The sequence below is a fragment of the Apteryx rowi genome, unplaced genomic scaffold, assembly GCF_003343035.1.
Source record: "Apteryx rowi isolate R43461 unplaced genomic scaffold, aptRow1 scaffold_151, whole genome shotgun sequence".
NCBI classification, from domain to species: Eukaryota; Metazoa; Chordata; class Aves; order Apterygiformes; family Apterygidae; genus Apteryx; species Apteryx rowi.
In genome coordinates this window covers 1,709,665-1,734,796 of record NW_020447764.1, presented here as the reverse complement: position 1 = coordinate 1,734,796, position 25,132 = coordinate 1,709,665, and the positions used below count along the sequence as shown (strand labels likewise).

Genomic DNA, 25,132 nt, shown 5'->3' with positions numbered 1-25,132 from the left:
TGTATCAATATAAATGCCATAAGTTAGGAAGGAGTCCACTGATGCTAAATGATTTATACTGAGAGGAAAATGAGGTTTTTGTCATCTACCAGATATCACTGGTTTGTCTTCATACAACCAAACCACTTTACCCAAGCGGAGAATCTACTTCCCAAATTCTGCCTAGCATTCCCAGATCCAAGCCTCTATTCCCACCATCCTAGCCCCCCTCCCCTCAAATTATAAACATGTGGATAAAATAAGAGGGGGCATAGCTGGGAGATTTTTTTTTTAGGCTAAATATATTTACAGCTGCAGCTTTATAATTTTGTGCTTGAGGCAAATAATACATGAGAAGGGGTTGAAAGACAGTCTTTTATTATGCCGTTGAAAAGATGAACAAGTTTTCAGGCATACAAGCTCTTCTTCAGGTTGGAAGCAGAAGCCAGCTTTATCCTGAACTTGAAACCTATTCCTTGTGTTTCAGACCTGAAGAAAGTCCTGTGTACTTGTCAATTTACCTGTTTTCCAACTTTACCAGTTAGTCTAATAAAAGCTATTACACCTCTTTTTACAAATCCTGTCTTTCTTAAACTATCACAGCTGCAGCAAGTTACTCTTATGGATAGAGTAGCAGTAGGTTTGATGGAAATAAACATAAATACAAATTTGGCGTGAAAGTAAGTAGTTTTACCAGTTAACTTCTGCACCACTTGTGAAAAATGAAGAGCTAACTGATCTATATATAAAAAAAAAAAACAATCCTTTTGATTTTGTAAAGCTGCTAAAAGGTAAATACACTGTAAGAGACCCAAAATGCAAAATCCTGACTGTAATGAAAAAAGGCTTTACCTTCATTCCTGGCTTTTGGTTTGTTGCAGGAGTTCCCAATAGTCTTGCTTCCAATTTGTACATAAAACTGAACTAGCCTGTGAAAAAAATCAGAGTAGAAGAGAAATTAACTTTGGCTAGGACACGATCCATCAGAACAACCCTCCTCCTCTTACCTAATGTGGGTTTTTCAGTCCGGTCATTATTCTAGGCTTAGTGGTTAGGTAATGTTTCCACTGAAATCAAGTATTGTCACAGCAAACAGTGGAGGACTCAAGCTATAAGTGTCAGTATGGCTTATTGATTCTGTGCCACACACGTGTTGTTGGTCCAGGCAGCACAGTTTAACAGTGCCCTGTTTCACATGAGGTGCAAGAACTCCAAAGCAGGCAAATCTGCTCCTTACATCAGATCTTACCTTGACCTCTTATAACTGGAAATTGGTTTAGGCCTTAAAATGCCATATTAAAGTTTTTATTATAATTATTATATCCTCACTAAATCTCCAGTCTCTTTTTGATCCTTAAATTCTTGGCATAAACAACTTCCAGTGAAAATGAGTTCCAAACTTGCACTGGACATTTTGTGAAGTAGTCCCTTTGATTTTGAATCTCTACATTTTAATTTCATTGAATGTTCTCTTGTTCTCTTGTCATGAGACAGGGAGAAGAAAGTTCCTGATCTGCCTTCCTTGCAGCCTTCCCTGTACTTTTTATCACTTCCCTACCTTCTCCTCTCCTTTCTACAGAAAACTATGTGAACCTTTTCATCTTTCTCTCTATACAAAATTTTTTCAAAGATGTCCTTGATTTTTCCCACAGCCATTTTCTGACACCCCTCTAAAGCTGCAATATTCTTTTGAAGACAGTGTAATTGGTTTTATTGACAGAATTTCAGATAAGCCTGGAACCTCCTTATTTATCTAGACTTGAAGTAATCTCTGCCCCATTCTTGTGCTCCCTAAAATCTTGTCATTCTTCTTTCCTCAAACAATCTGTAGTCATGCCCTGTACCCTTGCTGAGCTGGTATTTTTAATTGTGACTCTACGGTGTAAAACTGGTTTACGTCTTCTCTTCAATTTGCATTATTTTGGTAATGCAACTATTAATTTTAATTGATGCCCTGGTGCTCACTCATCAAATTTCCTTATATGTCTCCAATATTCATCTGAGTTGTATCTGATCGTAACTCATGTAGGCAGCATTGAGATGACTGGGAATGCCATCACCCCTTATGATCCTCTCATAAGCTCAGTCATGATCCTCTTCTGTTTCTAAAAGCAACCACATTCATCTCCTGTTGTCAAAATCGGTATTTCACATGTGAGATATTTTGCATGTCCAGAGGAACTAGGACAAGCCAGAATATCAGTTTGATTCATAATATAATCCCATAGCTCAGGAACAGCGAGGGTCACAATATTATGCTGTTTAGCCAGGCAGGTCCTACTGTTTTATGCAGCCCTGTTGCCTGAGACACTATTCAGGCAATAAAACACCAGACAGCAGTCTCAGAGAGACTTACAGTTCTATGATGAAAGTCTTTTTATGATTACCAAATATAAAGATCAGTAAAAAAACAAAAACAAAAGACAAAAATACCCCTTTCTTCAGAAGGGTGAATCAACCATCTGATCTGTAAGAGTTTGACCCAGACCAGCTCTCTGAGATGGTTGTAGAGTTACTAGCACAGAGTCTGCAACACAGATGGGAGCCAAATCAGCTAACAAGCCAGATGTCATCACTGGGAAAAAATACATATATATTCCACAGTTTCTGTCTAGCTACCACAGCTGCCAGGTAGGCGCTGTGTGCGAGTGCACTCACTAAACAGATAGTGAAGGGTGTCCTAAGGGAAAAGTCATCAGAATGGGAGGCAGCAGCTAATCAGTAACCAAAATGCATCCAGGTATCATACTGTCAGTCAGGAGGATGAAAATACCGCAGGCAAATTGTGCCTTTGGCACATGGGGCCATGCAAAAGGGAAGGGATGGAGAGAATCCAAAGTGCAGGGCAGAAAATGGCTGGGGTGAAATGAATCTTGACACTCTTTACAGCTCTGTTAGCACTACTGGACAACCTCCTCATACCTGGACAAAAAGTGTAATCCTTCAAACAGAGGAATAAGGAGACCATAGGGAAAACAAAGTTAAGATTCATGACAGCACTTAATGTATATGCTAAACATAGAGTGCATGTTTATAGTCATTGGCTTCAGGAAGCAAGCTTTAGTTTTAAATGCTTTTAGCATTAAACTTTGGTTTAGTGGTGCCCTGTTAGGCTGCATTCCTGATCAGCACCAAACCCCTCGAGCTGATAAATCTCGATCTCTTAGGAGTAGGGTGAACCGGGAGCACAGGGCTTTAGTGTGACCTGCTCCCTCTGGGAAAAGAAGGATGAGAAGGAAAAGGGTCTTTGTGCTTCTTACAAGAAAAGACAAGAATTTACTTTACATATGAAAAGCTGTAAGTGCAGCAAGATGATACAGAATGTGCACAGGTAGGTCTGCAGGAATTTAGAATGAAAATCAAACTTTAACATCTTACAATATTTTTCAATTTTTCGCTATTCTATGCATGATTTAATGAAACAAGATCTTAGAAGGTCTGGGAAGATATTATTAACCTGAAATAAGAAGCTTAAAAAGCTACTGCAGGACTTTCAGGCTTCCTATTCACAGCCCTCAATCCATGTGTCTAATGGTATGCTTTTAAAAGAGTATTTTCCTCCTGTTTACTCAGTCACCAAAAAAATCCCAACCAAAAAACCCCCACACAAATAAAAGATAGCTGTGCAAGGGCTAAGGTGACCCCTAATAAGATAACCTAATTCTATGAAAGGCATTATTAAATGCACAAAATAATATGAAAAAGGGAAAAAGTGTTTCCCTCTAATCTCCTCTTTCAAGGAGACATTAACTTTAGCTCCAAGAACAGAAGAATTTTTTAGGCTGAGGTATGATTTTTTTTAGGCTAGCTCTTTTAGCTAACCCCTCACACTCTCACAAATTTAGTCTGCTCTTGCCTCTAGAAAAAAAGATCCAACCGACATTACAGATAGTCTCAAACATTACAGTGGGATTCATCTGTTCTAAACAAGGCCCCTAAAAGCTGGATGTCTAAGTTGTACCTGGCCAACCCAGATTCCCTTTATAACTAGTCTTTCAGGCATGAAGCACCTGGCCTTTGCTAGACCCTATTTTAGGACGAGTTGAATTGCCCTTTTGAAGTAGTTATTTCTCTCATTTGAGTATAGAGGAAGCCTGGGGAAATTACTTTTGTCTAAGGAGTCTACCTTCGGACAAGCTGCCTGACGTGGATCCCACCCTTGAGCGCTGGTGATACCACTGCACACTGGTGGCTGAAGAAACCGAAACGTTAACGTTAGTCCTGCTTATGTGTTTGAGATGACTGGTGCATTTGTTCTGTTTAGTAACCAACCCAGGGATGTGGCTGCAAATTTTAATTGTTCAAGAAAGTTAACCTGCTCACTGTGATGCTTATAAAGAAATCTTTAGTTTATTTTGACAAACTGGTCAGTCTCAGCAGGAGAGCTGCCCACGTGTTGAGCACATGTTCAGAAGAGGGATCTTGGTCTTACCAGAAGTGTTCACTCTGGCCATTTAAATTATTGAGGGAGTTTTGAGACACCATGTTCTCATGCAAAATAGAAGTAGTGATAGACTAGAAAAGTCAAGAAAAATCATTGCTCAGTATGCGAAAATTTAAAACTACTCTTGGCTTCTTAAATGGTTCAAACTTTGTAAAAATGGAAAGCTTTCCTATATGTAATAAATATATAATAATGTGGAAGCTAAAGAAAATCCTTTTGTTTAAAAAAAGACTTCTTCAGGAAAGAAGGAATAACTCACAAATATCATTTGAACATAGGCTTCTTGAAGATGTGATCACTTCTGATATTATATTTCAAAGGATTAATAACATGAGATTTAAAAAGACTGTAGAACAGGAAAAAAAGTGCACAGATCTTCCCAGAGTTCCAGTGTAAACATGTACTTGCCAAAAGAGTATTTGTCAAACAATGAATTAATTAGATTATTAAGTAATTATTGTATAAATAATTCAAATTATTTGTCAGAGGAGGATTTGTCAGACACGTGGGACGCAGAGGAAAGGCAGCTGGAGCTGTGCTGCACTGTGCTGGGGAGCAGCGAAGGGTCTCCTGAAGCCCACAGCACCTGTCCTGCCCCAGGGAGCACTCTCTGAGTTGCAGAGGGGTAGCGCTAATTTGTGGCCACTGCCTGCTGAATGATCCCACAGATTAAATAATGCAGCAGATCACTGTGTTACGTACTCTTGAAGCAGTATTTGTCAGGAGAAATATCTTTATAGTAAACCAGCTGATAAACCTGTAGAGTGGGTTTCAGGCACATGATCCTTCCTGAGACTGGACAAAGCAGCAGCAAACTCCAGGCTAAATAATGGTTCTAAATAATAGCTCTTGGTTTATCCTAATTACATCAATCGATTAGACAGTTTGAGAGAAAAGGGATCAATAGTACCAGTGGAGCAGAATTCTGCAGTAGCAGGGATAGAGGTGAAACCTTGTTAGCCTCTTGACTACAAGGAAACAATTCATATTCCATTTTTTAACACTTCTTACAAGCGCACTAACTCACAACATCCGGCAAGTAAACCACGCCTCATTTGCTATGCTATCTGGATGTCTGGAATTCAAGGCAGTGTGTGGACAGGGAGTTCTGTCCCGCTAAGGACAGAGTCTTAGTGTTTGTGGAGTTCCAAGACCATATCTTCTGCCTGTCCATCAGGACTACAATGCTAAGCCATCTTCCCAGAAAATGGTTCTATTTTCTGTATTGCAATTCTGTACGAATTCCATTTTGTTTCTAACCTAAATTTTCCCATGCAAGAAAGGCAAGTATTGGGCCAAAATTAATGAAAAAGTAATTTCTCTGTTTTTAAAATATATCTTACCAGTTGCAATCAACAGAAAAACATTTCACACCTTCTCTCATCTACACTTGTAATAGCAGAGAGGAGACAATGTTAACACACAAACAGTTCTGAGAAGCAGCATTCACAACTGACCTGATATTTGTGGTGTCCAGCGGAACAGTCCTTGCTTCCCTTTTGCCCGGTCCATTGAAGTACAGAGATTTTCCATCACTGAGCACTCCACAGCCTGTTCCAACCTGACCTCCTGTTATCTTGTACCAGAGAGGGCTTAGCTTCCTCTCAAACCTGTCGAACATCTCACTGTGATTAGGTACACTAGACACACAGGTTCCATGTGATGCTTCAAGGAAAAAAAAATATATAGGAGATGCTTTGTTGAAACTGCGCTGAACAGAGCAGAGCTCAGATACAGTAAATTGGCAAACAGTTCTATTGCACCCACATAAGAGATAGTACCAGGCTTTTCTGAGAAAATGCCGTGATGACAGGATTGCACCTTTCAAAATCCTCTTTATAAATCTTTGCAGGCAGAAAAAGCCTCCTTCCTCTAAACTCTAAGATGGCTTAATTTAATAGGTGAATACCAGCTGTGTTTTATATTGATAAGACATTTTATGTAAACAGACAAATATTATCCTTTTATTTCTTTTTAAAGAAATTGAACGAAAGATGTTAGCTTATTGCTTTGTTGGTATAGAGGGTTCAAAAGAGCGGAATATGCAACTGGTTGTGTCAATCACTGGTTTTGCATTGGGTTTTGGGTTTTTTTTTGTTTCAGCATAAAACCACAAGTGAGCAGAATTTGCTGCAGAAGGCCTGTCAGAACATATGTTCCTTCCTGGTCCCATGCCATCTGAAGGCCAGGGGACCGAAAAACAGCAGGAATTCTTTTGAAGATTGTCCAAAAGTTTTTAAGCAGGCTTTTCAGTTTATAATATTTTATTTTGTTTTCTCTTTTATTGCTGGTCCCTTCCCATTTGTACAGATGGTGATGTTCAAAGGTCGCAGTTGTCAGAAACATCATTGGTGTCTCGTGTCTTAGACTGCTCGGCTTTGCCTGTAGTGAACTCTTTTATTTAACTTTTTTTTTTTTTAACTTAACTCTTTTACTTAACAAAAGGAAAAAAATCAAGCTGGCAGCCCACAAAATTTATGTCATCATATATTTTTCTGGTATATTGGAGAAGAAAAACAAGATGCCTGATTTACCGAAACAGCTCAGCCAAAGTCTACTGTAATCACAACTAAACAAGGTTGTCTTACCTGTATAGCCCAAGTCACAAAAACAGACTCCTGAGACACAGTCCCCGTGACCATTGCAGTAACTGGGGCAAGGCTCAGAGATGTAAACGCCGTCTAAGCCAAAAGGAGGCACGTTCTTGTGGGAACTGCTCTCCTGGATCCACCGGAATCGAGTCTTACTGCAGAGGAACGACAGCGAAAGGCACAGTATGACCATTCACTGCCTCAGTACCTACTGCAGACTTCATGTGCTCTTTGTTTAAGATTAAAAGGAACTTCTCCTAAATTAGCCCTTTGCAAATAAGATGCAAATGTATGCCTGGAAAATATTTCTCATATCCTAAAGTTTATGCAACTTCACTTACAGATATTTTTTCCGGAATGCTTTTAGTGTATTTTGGCTTCCTCTATTTCTCTGGCCCATATCCACCAATGTGGTGCAAAGAACAGATTACATGGTTTTATCAGCAAGAGTGAATGATTGGACATGACTCTGAAGATACCTTTCACTGCTCAGGTCAAGCTGAACTGCTTGAATTGCATTTTAAAATCTCAGAACTCCATTTGTTACGGTACTTATAAAAAGAACACAGCAATGGCAGCGATGCAGTTTACTACAGGATCATATAATTTTGAGTAAAAAACCTTGAAGTAATTTGGATATAGGAAAAATTATCCATGATCTACAAATAAAGACAGATGAAATGTCCTACAGGACATGTGAAGAGAAGTACAAATGTTTTAGTCTCGAATGACAACATGAAATTCCTGAAAAACAGTGATCTTATCCTTAACTTCTACAGCTGAAACTGCTTCAGGGACTTCAGTGAGCGCATACTAAGTCACACCAGCTGACTCACTGCATAGGAAATTTGTTCAAGAAAAAGTATTTTGATTTTTAATTTTAAGTCTTCAACTTTTAGATAAATCATTTTAGAGGACCTCCAGGGGACGAACTGATTTAAAATCTCATTACTAATCCAAAGGATTAACCAAAATCCTCCTTCCTATCCTGCCTGTTGAGTAATAGAACCATTGCTTTTTTCTACTGTCCGCAAGGATTTGGTAGGTAGTTGACCATCCTGCTAGCGCATTGTACCAACTGATAAAACAGGATACTCTCAGGGCAACCCATGAACCATGATTTCCAAAGTGACCCGTACCCGGTTCAGTGTTCAACACGCTGGGAGCCTCATCGTACTTGCAAAGCTTATGTTTTTAATGTATTAGCATGAGCTTCTTACTCCTGATCACATTACTGAGCATAATGCCAAACAGATTGCTGCCATTGCTTCTGCACTGCTTGTTTTGGGTAAATCAAATCAGCTGGTGTCAGCTCTGTGCAATTTGGCACCTGCTTTTATTGGCTAATTACGGAAGAAAAGACAAACTCGTTAGAGCGCATGCCGTGATTTCGGCTCCTTGCAGCGAAGGCGCTGGCTCCCCGGTACGCCACAGGCGGGACGCCTGGGAGGCCGAGCGCCCGCGGCGGGATGCGGGTGGAAGCGGGGTGGCGCGGGAGCGGCCGCGGCGCAGAGGGACGCAGAGCAGCGGGGCCTGGCCGGGGGCTCGGGGCTGCCCGCCGCCACGGCAGTGTGGGCATTTCCACCGGGTGCAGGCCCGGGGGCTTTTGCTAATGATGGGAAGGAAGCCAGAGAGGGACGCGAGAAACGTTGTCCACATCCAAGCAAAATTTGGAAAAGGCTCCCGATTTCCAGGCTCATTTGCGTCTTCCCCCGCCTGATGCCTTCCCATTCGTATCAGCCTCGCGGCCCCTTACGTGGGGGAGGAGCGACGGTGCTGGGGCGCCGCAGGGATGCGGGGCAGCACAGCTGCTCGCCTCTACGTGCAGAGGTGATGAGCACATCTGTCATGTCAGCTGTCCCCCTTTGGACTCCAGCCGCCCCGGGTGCCAGCGCAGCGTGACCGCTCTGCGGCGCTACGGACGGCGTGCGCACGCTTCACCGTGGAGGCTTTACAGGGCCTGGCATCACCCAAGGACAGGGCACAGCACCCAGCAGCTCAAATACCCTGCGAGGGTTTCTCTCCCCGGCGGCAACTGTTTGTAAAATTAATCCTGTTGAAATGGCTTATTTGATTCAAGTGACTTATCACTTTCTTGCTGGTGTCTCCGACCTAACTGATAAGCGTAAAGAAAGGCAGCATCATGATGAAGAGATTTATGTCAAATTAAAATGTTACAGTTTTTTATTTTTTTTATTACGGTTCCTTGCTGCTTTGTAATTTAATTTATAGACAGTTCTGACACCTTTAAAATGGAAAGTATTTCCCTGCTTTGGAGAGCACAATACATTTTTTCTAGAATCTGTGGATTTTTAACACTGGTTTTATTCACAGCTTACAACGTCTTCCTAATGTAGCCTCAAAGAACAGGCAGCTAATTCACGGGTACCACTGCCATCACTGGCTTAAAATCCCCAGTACCTGGCTGCAAGTGATCGTGGGATGACGATAGTAATTCTCGTCCAGTCCTCAAAGTCGCCGGTGTAGTACACGGTGGGCTCGCTCAGCTCGCGGGAGCTGCCTTCGCAGCCTCTGGTTCCCGGGGACGCGGGGTAGCATCCCTCCCTGACCAGCGCCCAGAAGAGCCCGGCGTCGTGCGAGTACTGCAGCAGCACCGGAGCCGAGGCGCTGGGCTGGCTCGTGCAGCCGATGTTCAGCTGCAAGGAAGCAGAGCAGAGGCGTGAGCTGAGGAAACCCGCGCTGCTCTTTGGGGTTGCTGGCTGCAAAACACCTTTTCCCCTTGTCCTGAACCCTGCTGGCAAGCTGTGACCTGGAGCCTAAGACACATATAAGACATTTCTCAGTAAAAAGGCCTGCTACCCCTTCATTAAGGTTACTAGCTTCACCGAAAACAAGACCTTACCTCCTTTTCCAAAGGTCCTGGTGCCAAGCAGCAGCCTGTGCCCAGGCACCTGCGGGCCCAGGAGGGGTGGGAAGAGCCACGTCCTCGGTGGCCCCAGCCGCCCGCAGTCCCTCCCCAGCGCTCCAGAGCGCCGGCCTGACGCCAGCTACCCCTCGCAGGGGGATGCCGTCCCTCACTGCACTCGCTGACTTCATCCGAATAACGTCTGCGAGCTGGCGCTCAAAACAGAGCCAAACTTTTTTTACAAAGTAAAAAAATGAATATTAAAATGACTATGTAACCAAGACAGAAATCAGCTGCTGATTTGAAGTTTCCAGCTTCAGTTTTCAAACTATCAGGAAAATATTAGCTTGCATTATTTTCTTGAAACTCTGCATGAACTGTGGAATGCAAAATACAAAACAAAATCATTCATGTAAAACGAAATAATTTTGACAAATTACTGCATTTGGGTTCATCAATGCAAAATTATTCCAGGCAGCTGTTTAAAATGGAAATTTTACAAACTCAGGAAAGCATTTAACCATATGTTTAAAATTAAAGCATGTAAATAGGATGAGCACATTTAGATGCAGGCCATTTTGAAAGCTTTCCTAAAAAGAGATGAATATAAACACTTCTTAAATTAAGGGCCAAAATAATAGATATTCTGAAGAAAGAGATCTCACTGTTTCATCTGATACATATTGTTTATGTTTGTGTATGTTTACGTTACATTGCCAAAGGCTTCACAGCTAGAAGGTGTATGAAATATTTTTAAGTATTTCTTTTATAGACTAAACATAATTTTTGCATTGCTGTTGAACACAATGTACAGAATGAAGATTAAGTCACCAAAGCAGAGAAATTGGTCAAGAGGTATATAGCATCTTTTTCAGGCTAAATGGTATCTACATATTGAAGTATTTTTGGCTTTTGGACATTTAAAAATATAAAACTACAAAGAATACTGACTCAGGAACTGTACTGCAGTCCTCAGTTTGTATAGTGCTTTATAAGCCTAACTATAGAGGAAATGAGATTATTTTACAAATCCCATTATTTCTAACTAACTTTTCCATTTATAGAACTGTGGGAATTATAGTTGAAAAGCTGCCTGTAAACATCTGATCTCTTTAATAATTCTACTTGTAAATTATTCAGTGTCTGTATCCACCAATTATGTAAGGACCATGTATTTGTGGCTACCTCATTAAAATTGCATTGCAACCAACCTCTAGAATTCACCAATGGGATTTCATTATAAACTCAATAAAATTTTGATTAGGGTTCAGAAACAACTGCTTGTCAAAGCAAATGCATTTTCTTTGGAGCCCATATTCTGATGCATTGTCAGACCACTGCGATTTTTGTAAGCCCTTTAAAGAAGAGAATGCTAATTGGAGCCCATATTCATTCACACAATAAAAGTAAATTGTTTGAAAAATCTCACATTGGAGTATAGAACAGCTTGTAAGTCCTTAAATAGTTTAAAATACAAAAAATGTATGCAAACCACATTGAAGCTTTTGCAGTCATGGAGCCTCAGATGGGATAAATCCTTTTTCCCTCGACAGTGTAGCAGCATTTCCCGATATTGGCTAGAACATAATGACAGTCACTTCAAACCACTTCTGAAACTCGTTAAGGAACAACAAGCCTTTAAAATTCCTCTAGAGAGAGAAAAAGAAAAGGCTGTCTTTTGCCAAGGTTTTGGCTAACCTTTTTAGAAAGCAGTCTCATATTTTATAGTGTTTGAGTTTGTACTTGTGCTCTTCCTGTTTTTTTCCACACTGTTATAATTCATTGCCTTGTTCTGAACTGTGACCCCAAAGACATCTCGCAGGTATTGAATAAGTTGAATAAGGGAAGTTTCACTGATCTGGAGGGGTTTATATTTAAGGAATACCTTAAACTGCAGGACGTATCCGGGTTTCAGAGTTAAATCTCGAGTCACTGCAAACCGGTCTCCATCTGATTTACCAAAGAGCATGGCTGAGGGAGTGGCAGAACAGAAACTTTCGTTTTTGGTCATCCCTTCATTGGCCAACATTAGCCATACACTCAGCTGGTTCATAGGGTAATCGAATGCCGGCTTCTCATAAAAGTTCTGTTAGAAATGAAAAGCAACAAGCAACAAAACAAATACTATCACCTTGCAGTGGGACTTCAGAATAAATTCCAAAATGTCCCATTTTCAAATTTTGCAATTTGCATTTATTGTAATTTTCCAAAAGCTGTAACTTCCAAAATTTCTGTCTTGATTTCTGGGGAGATGCATAATTACAGCATCTAGCAAAACGATTAGGAGTCTGATGGTGTTAAGACAGGGGCCAGTACCATGCAGAGAGATACAGCGGCAAACATTGCAGATGTTTTGTTAAATATACCCTATATATCCAACTATATATTCAAAGAAGATTCAGTAGAGGATGAGTTCAGTTTTGTGCTAGCGCCCACTGACTTCGCTTGCTTATTACCTGTGGTAAAGTTGGATTAACAACGGGAATGATGTGCTTCTGCTTCTCTGACAAAATGATGATGTCATCGATGGCCCACTGATCATACCCTTCTCCCGAAAACACAGGCTGCCACCAGCGAAACCTCGTGCAAGGAGTCTTGGCTGCAGCTGGCAGCTCCAGATAGACAAACCTGAAGAACAAAAATCCAGCAGAACTTCAGAAAGCAGAGTTTGTAGAGAAATGGGAGAAATACCACTCAACAGAGAAAAGAGCCAGGAAAGCTAATATCTGTCTTGCATGCAGAAGTCCTTAGAAATCCTCTACATCTCTGGAAACCTATTTATAAACTGCATATCAAGAAGCTTCATTTCTCTTTGTCTTTCTCGCCCATTGAGACTGTAAGATCTTTAAGAAAACGGCTATTTTTTACTATGTATTGGTAAATTGCCCAGCACAATAAGGAGCTGATTTGAATTCTTTAGCTTTGAATTAAGCTGTTCAGCTGATCCCTGTTCAGCAAGTCTTAATATACTTTTGGTGCCAGCAAAAAATAATGAAATATGCTGGCAAAATTCATTTCTCATCCTCCTCTGCTGGTTGGCCAATTTGGAGACAAAAGCATCCTTCTATTACTATGAGTAACTGCCATAGTTTATGTAGCAGGGTTTTCTGCTGTGGGTAAAAATATTTCAGCCACCCACATGGATCTTCACAAGAGAACTTTTGGTCTTTTAGGATAGATTTTGTTTTATTTTCAACTTAGGAAATACTTTACAAAAATAATGTTAAATACAGTTTGTAGTTTCAATATAAATCATACTTAAGTTAAAAATGCAAAAATTAAGGTTATTTGTGCAGTCCTATTTCAGACACCTTAAATTTATGCATATATATATATATATATATATAAATATATCCTTTCATGTATTCTTTCTTTTATACCACATATTACTTTTTATCATAGATCTGCTTCATTTGCTGTTTCAGCAGGCAGAGCTGAAGGAATCTTTCAGGGCTATAGGGAACCTTATTTTCCAGAGGATTACTAGATTTATGTGTTTCAGAAATTGAAAAATAAAGAAGATCCAGACCACATTTGGAGCAGCAATACCAAAACTAAATATGCACAGCTGCATATTCAGTAAGTGTCATCAATAACGGTTACTCAAAGGTGAAAATGTTTTGGCTAAAAATAAGGTACGGGATGGTGCAGTGATGAAGATTTTAGTGTGTAGCTGGGGACACCCTTCTCTGTTGGATGTTTTCTGTAGTTTTGACAAAGTCACCTATTACAATTTAGAAGAGGATAAACAAAGGTCAACGGGTTTTAAAATTTCAAGTGCCTAGATCACTTTCAGAAAAGGATAGTTTGCTAAATTACAGAAGTCCTTCTGAAAACATTGCTCATTGCAATGCAAAATGAGGACATGTGGGGACAAAATTATTGAAATATTGCGAGGCACAAACTACTGTAATAGAAAACATGCTAATGCCTACACAAACAGAAGCAATTTAAGTTTGCACTGACAAGCTTCTTCTAAAGCAACTTCTAAATGCTGAAATTGATTTTTTTCTCCTTAATTTTCTTTAAAGTACTTTTTATTGTATGTGACACTAATACATGTTCATTTGATCTGAAACCAGAGTTAGAGGAAATAATAGATTTCTGCAGCTCTTCTGGATAAGTTCTGTATTTGCCTGCTAATGTTTTGCATATATTAGCATTTTAGTCATGTTTCACATTGGAGGTAATTGGAAACTTTCTATTTTATTTCAGGTTTTATAAGGCCCTCTTTTATTATGTTTTTTTAATTTCTAGTGACAGGAGTTTAAGGTGGCAGCCTGGAAGAGTTTCCATGTAATGATGGCTTTTAAGCACTATCACTTGAAATGATTTTTCATGTTTTCATGAACTGAGAAATAGTTTGTTAAAGAGCTCCTGCAGTATGGCTTGAATTTAGACCAAAACTGTACCTGGGCTTGCTGAAATCTGAGAAGTACATTTCTGCTAGCAGCTGCCAGTTGATACCGCCGTTATTGCTGTACTGCAGCAGCACGCCTTCTTCTCTGCTGTCCGGTGTATTGCATGAAGAACTGTCCCCTCCGATCTGGATGTAAAACTGGACAAAATCCACCCAGGTAGTGTCCAAATCCCAGCTTACCAGCTGTCTTTTTCCAGCCTACAGGTCAAGGATGAGAGAGGGGAAAATGGTATTAAATATGACATCTTTACTATAAAAAGATGTATTTTCAAGCACAGATGAATATTGTACGGAAAACTGCACAACAGGAAGGGCATTGAAATTTATGCTAATGTGACATTTTTCATCTTTAGGACAATGATTCTTCTTGGTTATTCTTTATGTTTTAGTCTCACAGGTGTGTACTTACAAGCTCTTATCCTGCAAGCATTTTTATCACTACAGACACATTTCAACACACATTTACACATATTGGTAAGTTAAGAAAATAATTTCACCTCTTTCCTTTCCCTCCTCATTCCTTCAAGGTGCCAAGTACCTCCAGAAAAGCAGGAACAGACACTTTATATCCCAAACCAACTAGTATCGAATGTTGTGGGTGTTCAGCTTTCATATGATAAAGCATAAAGCAGTAACAAGACTTATCTGAGATCTCATTTCCCCAGTCAAATCTTACACTGCATGGTGTGGCCAGGTGCTCTGAATTCATAGCTCTGCTCATGCATTGCTTTTCAGGAAAGGGGTGTGTGCTTAGTGTCTCCGAAGAGAAGAGCTTGAGCTTTATTTACATTTTGTTTTGCAATTACCTGGCAATCAAACATACCTCAATTACACTCAGATCCTCACATATTGTAGTATCTTCACATATTTTAACCTCAAATTATCTTGAGCTCCTTTTGTCAAGTTTTAGGCTCATATAGCATCCAAAAATACACACAGTCACACACGCACACTCTTCTCTCCTTTTCACTTACGCCTTTTCCTAGTGTTGGCCCCTTGGCCCAAGAAACAGTCTGCTGGCACAGATGGGAAACTTCACCTCCAGCTCACAAGCTTTTTCTTTTTCCATTCATGGCATTCAAGGTGCCATTGCTATTTGAGCCTCTCTACAATTATTTGGCATTCATCTCCCAAGTTGTTAACCCAATGTTATCTGAACAGCACAGTCTTTTTCCAGCTCCTCCCCACACTTCAGGATCAGCACATTTGATGATAGAGTTGCTTCCAGTTACCTCCCTACAAAAACAGTGTAGGAGAGACTTATTGCAGTGAAAAAGCTCATCTATACAAGAATAAAGGGGGATGCATTTTCTCTTCATGTCTCATGTCAGTATGATTTGTTCATACACAAAATGATGTTCTTCCCCCAATAAATATTGTAAGTCACTCAATTAAAACCTGTGGATTTGGCTTCAGGTTTACCCAAGCATGGCTGAGAGAAAAAAATAGCTTCATAAAATTCAGTGAACGACTTTTCCAAAGATGTTTTTCAGTTCTAGCAGAGAACAGCTCTTGGGCATCTATATTGTGGTTAATGTAGTCACTCTACGCATGTTACCAAAGGAAGACAGAGCATATTCAGCTAAAAAATACCTTCAAGGTATAGGAGACTTTTTATTGTGGTTGGACTTATCTCTTTGCCCTCTCCCTGCTGTGCCCAGCTGCCAGGGGCCAAGCCGCGGGCTTGCACAGCAGCAGGCCTAGCTGTGCTGCTCCGCCTGGGAAAGCCCCACGCAGCAAGGCAGGGCCTGAGGTGAGAGCAGGGCAACGGGAGCAACTCGCGTTGGAGGAAAGCTCAGAGAAGGACCCAAGCATTAAAGAGCAATTGAAAGGTGGGAAGGCAAGCTGCGGCTCAGCCTGACACCCGAGCTTAGAAATATTCTCATTGACCGATGCTCCATTGCCACAAATAGCTGCAGGTAGGGTGCAGGCAAACACGTGCTGCTGGAGAGAGAACACAGGTGCCGTAATTTCTGCATTCTTTAAAAATAGCTACAACTTGGCACTGCATAGGTGAGGATCCCTAACAAAATGGGGCAGAATTGGTAGCACTCCTACTGTTTTTAATTTCCTACAAAATCATGGGAGTCCTGTCCATCTCCAAGCACAAAGAAGCATCAAAAAGAAAAACCTGGGCTAAGTTACAAAGATGGTGCTTGCATTTCAAGTAATATTTATGTTTTTCCCTCTTTTCTCATGCATACATCCATGATCCTCCTGACAAACTTACAGTATAGGCAAGTGATGTGATCTAGTGGGACATAAGTAACAAGATTTATGAGCTGAGATTTAAAATGTCATCTATGTTTTTTATAAGACAATATATGAATTGAAACCCTCCTCCATTCACCAGCACTGGACCCTTCCTACCCAGTTCAGAGTAAACTTGGAACAGATAAATGTCTATACCTTACTTTCTCAGAACATTTTGTTGTCCTGTTAATGAATAGCATTACAGCCTGGATCTGTAGCTCTTTTGTAGGCTCTACCAAATATGCCACTTCATGCTGCTAGCCTAATTTCTGGAAGCTGAATGCTCATGCTTTTGAAACTCAACTAGCTTAAACCACCAACGACACTTAAAACCTGTGAAGAATCCCTTGACCCTGAAGAAACTCACCTGGGATATAGCGATATTGATTCAGTCATGAATTATGCCAGCTGTTTGGGTTTGTTATTTGGTTTATCTCCAGCTGAGTAAAACCCTCCTGGACCATGCCTTGACAGCAAGACGGGCACAGTCTGTGGTGGAGCCCAGAGTTTCCTGCTGCAGCCCCAAATGGCTAATGCTGGCCCAGGGTACTGTGTGGTGACCCTGATAAGCTCTGGGTAGTTTGCATTCACAGCTTCTTTTGGAGACCCAAGGAATCTGAAATTCTCTTCATCAAATCAAATTATAAAGGCTAATAAAGATGCAAACACCCTTGCCGTCCAGCGGGCTGAGATGTCCTGGCTGACTGAGGGTACCCAGCTTAGTGGCCCGCAGTGGATCGAGCTCTGGTTGTAAAACTATGTGGGGCAGGTTTCCTGTCCTGCACCTACGACATCCCTACACAAAATCTGCTCTGCTGGCAGAGGGGTTAACCAGGTTAAGCAAGAAAGGGCACCAGTTACATAAAACCTCAAAGGAATTGCAGGGGCTAAGTCAAAGTCCTCTGTATTGCAAACACATCTACGACTGATTAAAATGAGTTGTAAAACAAAAGATAGAGGTTCAGCAGAACAAAGCCAACATTAATTGTGGCGGCAGAGATTGATCATGGCAGTAAACATTAGACATTCAAATAAAAAGTAGCTATTTGAGCAAACACAAAGAAATAGAGCCTGTGTGAATGAGCTTCCAAAACAATGCACAAATGTTGTTGGGCAACTATAAAAATAATTTTTATAACATCTATCACCATGGCCACTAGATGCCTTGAAAAAGATCTAAACAGAAATTAAATAAGCCACCTTCAGCTAATGGCACACAGACTGCTATTACTCAAGAAATGAATGATAACCTAACCCTTAGAGATCAATAGCAAGAAGCCAAGAATTTCCAAATGAGATTTTCACTCCTCCTTAGCAGAAATAAGAAGAAAGATCATAGCAGGTTAATTCTAATTTAGCAAACTACTTTGAAAAGCTTGGCATAAAGAACTGAGCCAGAAGGAAGAACATCTATCAGAGAAGACAATTATATATATATATATATATAAAAATCCAATTATCACAATTAGCTAGTTATACTGATTGGTCTATTATGAAATTTTCAGCACAGAGCTGCATTTCCAGGGGAGCTGGACGTGAGACTATGTAGGAGTTCTGAAAATTATTTGATGGGTTAGATTTTTGTAATGAGGTAAACAACACACAATTACACAGCTTTGCATATTGAGTTATTCTTTTGGGACTAATCTGGCTTTCATGACAGCAGTGGCAGTTTGATCAAACCCTTAAAAGAGAAACACATAGCTGCATTTACACTCTTCCTTTCAATTAAGAACAAAACCAAATCCCAGTACTAGACCTGAGGAATAACAATGAAAAATAAATCTGTGATTACAACCCATAATCTTACATCTGGTCATAAAGATCTCTCTCTCTCTCTTTTTTAATTTATAATTGTTATTAATTAGCAGATTTCTGTATATCCTTTCTCTGCTGTATTATTTTTGTCTGAAAACCATCCAAATCATACAGCAGAGTATTCTCATGCAGGCTAACCAGGCACTTTCGAAGAAGGTCTGGAGGGGTTGCTTTTTCACCGGTTTTGGTCCTTTGACCTCACAATAGCTGCTTGCCTCCTCTGAAAGCAAGGCTTTTTCCATGCCTGGCCAAGAGTATTACAGAATAGAGACAAATGGGACTCAGCGGCTGCTGAGAAAGAATCCAGTATGAAAGCAGAAAATGCACAATTAAGACAGTATTAATGTACACACTTCTCAGTGCATTGGCAATTTTCTTCCTTCCATTACAGCTGGTTTTTCTTGGATACATAATGCACATGTCACTCCCTATTTCTTTTGATTGCTTTGTCCTTTACCTGCAGAGAACAGCTGCGCTGTTTAATGCACTTTCCATACTGTGTGCTGCTTTGTCTCAGATCTCTTTCTAAACCACTCTGCCCCTTCCTTTTCTTGCCATCTAGCCACATCATGTTCTCTTCAAAGGGGCGTTACGTGCCTCTCTCAACTCGCCATGCCCGGCTGTAACCTACCTTGTTGAAGTAGAGCGAGGAGCCAGAGGAGATGACCCCGCAGCCCTCCTCAGGCTTTACAATCTCTCCCCCAATAACTTCCTGCCATTCTGTCTTCAGGCCGCCGGGAGTCTCAAAATCAGACATGACAGTGGAAGGGAGGGGATTTTCAGGCTGACATTCAGTACCCCGAAACCCTGAGTCACACCTGGGGGGAAGCACAAACATAATAAGCTTTTAAAAACTTTAGTGGATGATATTCACAATTACTTGAGGCGGTGCAATGACCTTTTAAAACTGGATGCGAAACTGTAAATCACTCTGAAATCGCAATTTTGGATCCTGGCAGGATCAGGCCAACCCTTCACTCTCTGTGTGGGTCTTTTTAAATTTTTTTTTGTATTAAGGATCTGTCTGTAATATTAATGGCTATATTTATCTGGTTCATCGTCAGGCCTTAGATCTGCATAGGTCTGAGCCCCTTTTGCTCTAATTGCAGGAGCAGTACTCTGCACAAAAAAGATTTTTGTACTCCTGCTCTCCCTGTGAAGAGCCAGCCTGTGAGGCTGGAGCACAACAGTAACTACTGTGCAGTCATGAGTTTTTTATAGTATTTTTTATAGTGCAGATAAATTCTTTCTTCGTATATGGACTACATATATTGAACGAGAAATAACTGGAAACAAGCTGTGTTTTTTTTCTAAAAAATCTGCAACGCCTGGAGTTTGAGGCTGGCAGGCAGCAGTCCGGCCCTCGGTATTGCACCCAGCCTGACGGCGGCTGTGAAATAGCGCTGTGCCGGTCGCTGGGGTTCATCCGACACAGCAAAACACCTCCTCGGCGAAGGGCACACTGGGACGCCGGGGCACCCGCAGCTTGGCAGCCCGTCCACCACCAGAAAACCGTCCCACAGCTTGGATCTGCCAAGGTTATGGGCTCTCAGACAGGGAGGTGTGGAGCAACCAGCTTTCAATGGGGCTTGAATAGTTTAATAGTGGTTGTTTTTTAAAAAATTGTTATCCAAAAATAAGAACAGCAAAAAAATGTATATAAAATAACAGCATACCTGAAGCGCCAGGAGACCAAAACCCCGTTTTAAGAGGAGGTGGCCAAAGTTTGGTACCTGCATATGCCGTGGTCACACCAGCCGTGACCGTTACACATGTTGGGGCACTGCTGTCCGATGTAGATGTTATCCAAAGCCCACTCATCTTGGGCTGTGTAGTAGCACTGGCTCCAGCGGAAACGGGTGGCACTGGACCTTAAAACCAATGACAATGCTTTAATGTGTGATGCTTTACTGAACAGTAGGGAAAAAGATAAAAATATATAAAAAGCTATAAAGGATATAAAAAATAAAGCTGATATGACAATCACAGCCCAGCCTGCAAAGACTGACACTACCAAAGACAGATTTTTGTAAATGAACTTTATAGATAATACCACTAATTGCACAGGGGGATTTAATGGACAATCCAGTTATTAATGACTTTTCTGAGGAAGGCTGGAAAGGTGCTAGAGGGACTTCATGCTTAATGGCCACGTTATTTTAAAATAAACCAACCAATGAGTATTATCAGATTTTTGTTCAGTGCCATTCTGCGAGGACAGCATGCCAAGCTAGAACTGAACATCTGGAGTGTCACTTTAATTTTACATTTTGGTCACAGTTAACCGATTGTAAGTTGTGTAAAAAATCTCTCTTCTGATATTTATTATAAAAAATAATTCTATGAAATTAAAGTTCTTTAGTCTAAACATTTCTCTTCTTTGAATGCTATTTCCATTCACCAATAGTTGACTGTTTTTTATTGGGTACAAAACCTTCTTTTTGACAAGATGATTCTAAACTAGATTATGATCACATCAATGGAATTCTAAAACCAGTTTTTGAAAAAGATGATACTATTTACATAGCACCTATTTATTGGCAAAGCGCTTGATGCTGGCCCAGTAGGAGATACTGTGTCCGCTGTAATGTGCACATTTTCCATGCTGAGAGGCTCCTGCTAGCCAAACCTAGCCACACCTCTGTCACTCTCAAAGACCAAGGCTAAGGAAGAAACTAAATTGTCAGAAGAGTACTTCTTGTCATCAAAGAGCCTTTCCAAGTTCCAGTGCAAATCTGAAAGGTTACAGGCATTTGGAAGAGAGAGGAGAAATGGCTCAATTCTGGGGAAAAGGCCAAAGTTTGGGCAGAGGGCATGCTCTCATCCAGATCCTGACTGGCACCTCAAACTCATCAATATTAATGCAGGGAGGAGGAGAGCTACTATTAACTGCCAGTTACCATTTACAACAAGTGGCACAGGTTGGTACAGAAAATCAAAATCTTTCCAAGTTTTTTCTGAGCCATATGGCTATAGTATGATGGTATGGGATATAATTTTGTTACTTGTCAATTAAAAAAAAAAGAAGTTTGGGATTATATGCAGAATAAGAGGTGTTAAAATGAATATTCTAAAGGTTTCTGAGCCAACCACTCACATGAATGGAAATGAAAGAATGAATACAGGAGGCATGTACAGCTAAAATGGACTGTACTGCATAGCAGTTCATCATCCAGTCACATACTAGAAGCATACAAAGATTAGCTAAGGACATGCTTGGAGAAATTTTTAGAATTTCACTACTAGAATTTCTTTAAAAAGCAAGTGAAGATGCCTAAAGGCTTGATTTTTAATTGAAATGACCCTTGTTTTCAGTTTCAAATATATGCTTGATATTGCAAATATTATAAGCATTTTACAGCATGTAGAGCTAATCTGCTGGGGCAGATCTGCAGATTAAATGCTCCCTCAGGATATAATATATTGATGGGTTACATTACAAGAGCTATGAATTATCCATTAAAAGTGCACGATGTCAGTAATCTGTGCACTAAGGACTTTCTAAACTTGTATGGGCACAAGGGACAATAAATATTCACCATCATCATATATTGTTTATTTTTGCAGGGCTCTGAAGCTGGTAGATCACCTTGGTGGTGTTGTTCACATTTACTACAGTACATCAAAGGCATCTCCATGATGATGCCCATCAGTGAGCCTTGGCAGGGGCTGCGCTACGGGAGGAGCTGTAGTCACTGGTGTGAGCTCACATGCACTGAGAAAAATAACAATACTGGAAGAAAACCACTGACCAAAAAAAGGTTTTTAACAAAAATAAGAAATAAAAACAACACAATAAAATTGTGCAATTCCTGTTGTTTTCCCAGCTGACAGGAGTGAGAGCGTTGCAGCCAGGCTCTGGTTATTATTTTCCATAATAACCGTGTCTGGGTGGAGATCAGGTGTGCAAGCCTGGGGCTCTGCAGGGCTATGCACATGGCCAGGGGCAATGCAGCTGCCCCAGGACAAGTCCCGGCAGGTGCAGCAGCTAGCTAGGACGCGGGTGCACTGCTCCCCGCGCCGTTCCGCATGGCAGCGATGACACTTCTTTCCTTCACTTATGGGGAGTTGACCTGATGGCCAGGTCTAGTTCCCGGGAGCCACCTCCTAGAGGCTGGGGGTTATTTTAGCGGGGGACAAAGAAGCCCCGTGGAGAGCTGTGGGGCCGGCTGCGCTGGGAGCCCCGGGTGCCGAAACGGCCCCAAAGCGAGCGAGGGGCTCGCGGTGCTGCTCGCGTGCAGGGCGCTATGGAGGGCCCCGCGAGACGGACGAGGACCGCCACGCGGCTGGAAACAGCAAAAGCTTTCACGGAGAGGCTCACCTCTCTGGGTGAAAGGAGATGCGCGTCAGGCTAAATTTGTGATTGCAAAAGCCATGCTGCCGCTCAAAAGCCAGTCCTGCCCACAGTTTTTGAAAACTTTCCAAAGCTGCACTGCACCTCAACCTAACAGCAGTTTAAGAGGATTATGCTTTTAAAAATGGTAATCAACAATTTAAAAAAGCCATGCTAATTAAGAAAAGAGAATAAGAAGGCTGAGTGTCAGCTACATTCTCAGTGATAAAGTATCAGTTTTCTGGAGAGTCACCATTTGGACACCTATTCAAATGGAAAGCGTAATATTGAAGAGTTAGGAAAACATTCTATTACGAGCAAAACAAACCTCTCCAATTTTTCATATTTTTTCCCAATTTTTTTCTACATGGCTAAAATGCTACTGGAAGACAGTCTGGCTTTCTGATGGCATTATATTTAAGTCAGGTTGATGTCAAATAAAAGTCACTGCTGTTGTGTGACACTTTGCATAAGCAAAAGGAAATCATATTGAGTCCCGGATGTATTGCAAGTGAAATGATGTTCTTATTACAATTTTTTTCAGATATGTGATTTAAAATAAAAACATTGTTTTCTCTCCTGATATTAAAAAACCTAAGGATCTAATGCAAATCTGTGGCCGGTAAAATTATATTTGCTACCTTCTGAGTTACTATAATTACATTTACCCAATTATCCTGAAACTCTCATTCAGTCATTAGGTGTTGATTTGTTTATGAAGTCAGCAACTGACAGCTGTTTGTATCTCATTAAGGCCTGTTCATATGTAAATGTCTCCCGTAAAACTGAAATTAATTTTCATCAGTGTTAGAAATGTGCAGTTCGTGTACAATAAAATTTCAGAGAGCAGGTGCATACATTTCATTTCTCCAGCAGAACTCGTGCTGTTATAGCAGATTTTCTAACGTAGCAAATCTCAGCTAACGCAGGGACCTTGTGAACCCATGCTTGATGGATACAGAACAGCCACAGATGTGTGTTCTGGTGTAAAAATACCAGCACACTCAGAAAGTTTTACAACAGAGTTAGGTACTGTTATGAACAATTTTCCTGTTGCACGGGCACAATAATGCTACCTATGCACTGAAGGTGCAAACTCTACTGCAGCAGCTGTGCGTGCCGGCATGACCTGTGTATGGCAGGGGCAGAGCCGCCCTCAAACCCATGAGGGGGAACGGAGCGGCGGACACCCCAGGGATGCTGTTGCTCGCATTTCTGCAACTGGGGGACCATGGTCTGTCCCATCTCTCCTCTGCAGAACGGGAAGTCAGTGCACCCAGCAGTTCACGGAGGACCATGGTCAGATGTGGTGGACAGATTCACCCAGCAGAACAGCCGGCTCTGCCTCCATCAGGGCGCCAGCTGGGTTCACCCATGCAAAAGCCTACATCTAAACTCTTCGGTCTGAGTGGTCCTCATTTACACCATTTGTGTCTATGAGAAAGATGCCCAGGGCAGGCTGTGCATTTTTCAGCCCTTGCCTGGTGAGGCTGAGCCAGCAGGAAGGGCCCACAAAGACGTGGCCCTCACCCTCCTTTCGCCGAGCTGCTCTGCGCTGCTTTACCTGGCCATTGCTCATCTTTGCTCTTGGGTGCTCACGGCAGTCAGGAGTGGATGGGGAGGAGGGAGGAGAGGCAGAGGAGCATGGCTCCCGCAGGAGAGCCGCCAAGCCAAGCGCTATGGTGCAGATTTGTCCTCGGTCCCCCAAAGCAGCTGCTCAGGACAGCTGGGGCAGCAGAGGAACTCAGCACGTCACCTAGTCCGTAGCAAACCCTACCTCTGTATGGGCAGAAATCTGCTGCTGGGAGCGAGTGTGCTTCAAAGATGCAAAAAACCCCTCCCGATCTCACTGATGTTAAAACAAAATGACCAACTGAGCCCTAGCTCAGCTCCTTGCTGATGGAGAGGAGAGCGGCCAAGGATAGCCTGGAGCAGCAGGTCAGGCTGGTTAAGAGCTTGCAGTCAGCCCGACCTTCTCTCCCACCATGATGAGCATGCAGTCAGCCCAACCTTCTCTCCCACCATGATGAGAGTGCGGTCAGCCCTACCTTCTCTCCCCACCATGACGGGAGTGCAGTCAGCCCTACCTTCTCTCCCCACCATGATGAGCATGCAGTCAGCCCAACCTTCTCTCCCACCATGATGAGAGTGCGGTCAGCCCTACCTTCTCTCCCCACCATGACACAGTAGTGTAATGCAGTTGGACTGCAAATGCGTTTTATGGACAGCTAAGTTATGTTCGGTGGTAATTTGTACCTTAATTACACACAAAACTCTGCTAACAGGTGGGAATCCTTTCAGATAGAGGATAGTGTGAAATGTTTATGGTTTGCGCACAAAACCATCTACTGTTTTAGCTGGCACAAAGCAGTAATCCAGCTATTATTTCATTATCACTTTTCTCTACAGTCTCCTAAATTAAAATGGA

General features: G+C 41.6%; 1 protein-coding gene across 1 annotated transcript in view; it reads right to left on the bottom strand.

Annotated features, from left to right (window-relative positions):
- Positions 1–25,132, bottom strand: part of RELN (reelin) — a 277,854-nt gene that overhangs the window by 60,415 nt on the left and 192,307 nt on the right. The window contains exons 23-31 of the mRNA XM_026059038.1: positions 20,105–20,242; positions 19,003–19,189; positions 14,293–14,498; positions 12,337–12,508; positions 11,766–11,966; positions 9,436–9,671; positions 7,012–7,169; positions 5,881–6,088; positions 832–908 (exon numbers count right to left, since the gene is read on the bottom strand). Of these exons, the coding sequence (XP_025914823.1) occupies positions 832–908; positions 5,881–6,088; positions 7,012–7,169; positions 9,436–9,671; positions 11,766–11,966; positions 12,337–12,508; positions 14,293–14,498; positions 19,003–19,189; positions 20,105–20,242 (1,583 nt within the window). The remainder of the gene's footprint in view (positions 1–831; positions 909–5,880; positions 6,089–7,011; positions 7,170–9,435; positions 9,672–11,765; positions 11,967–12,336; positions 12,509–14,292; positions 14,499–19,002; positions 19,190–20,104; positions 20,243–25,132) is intronic.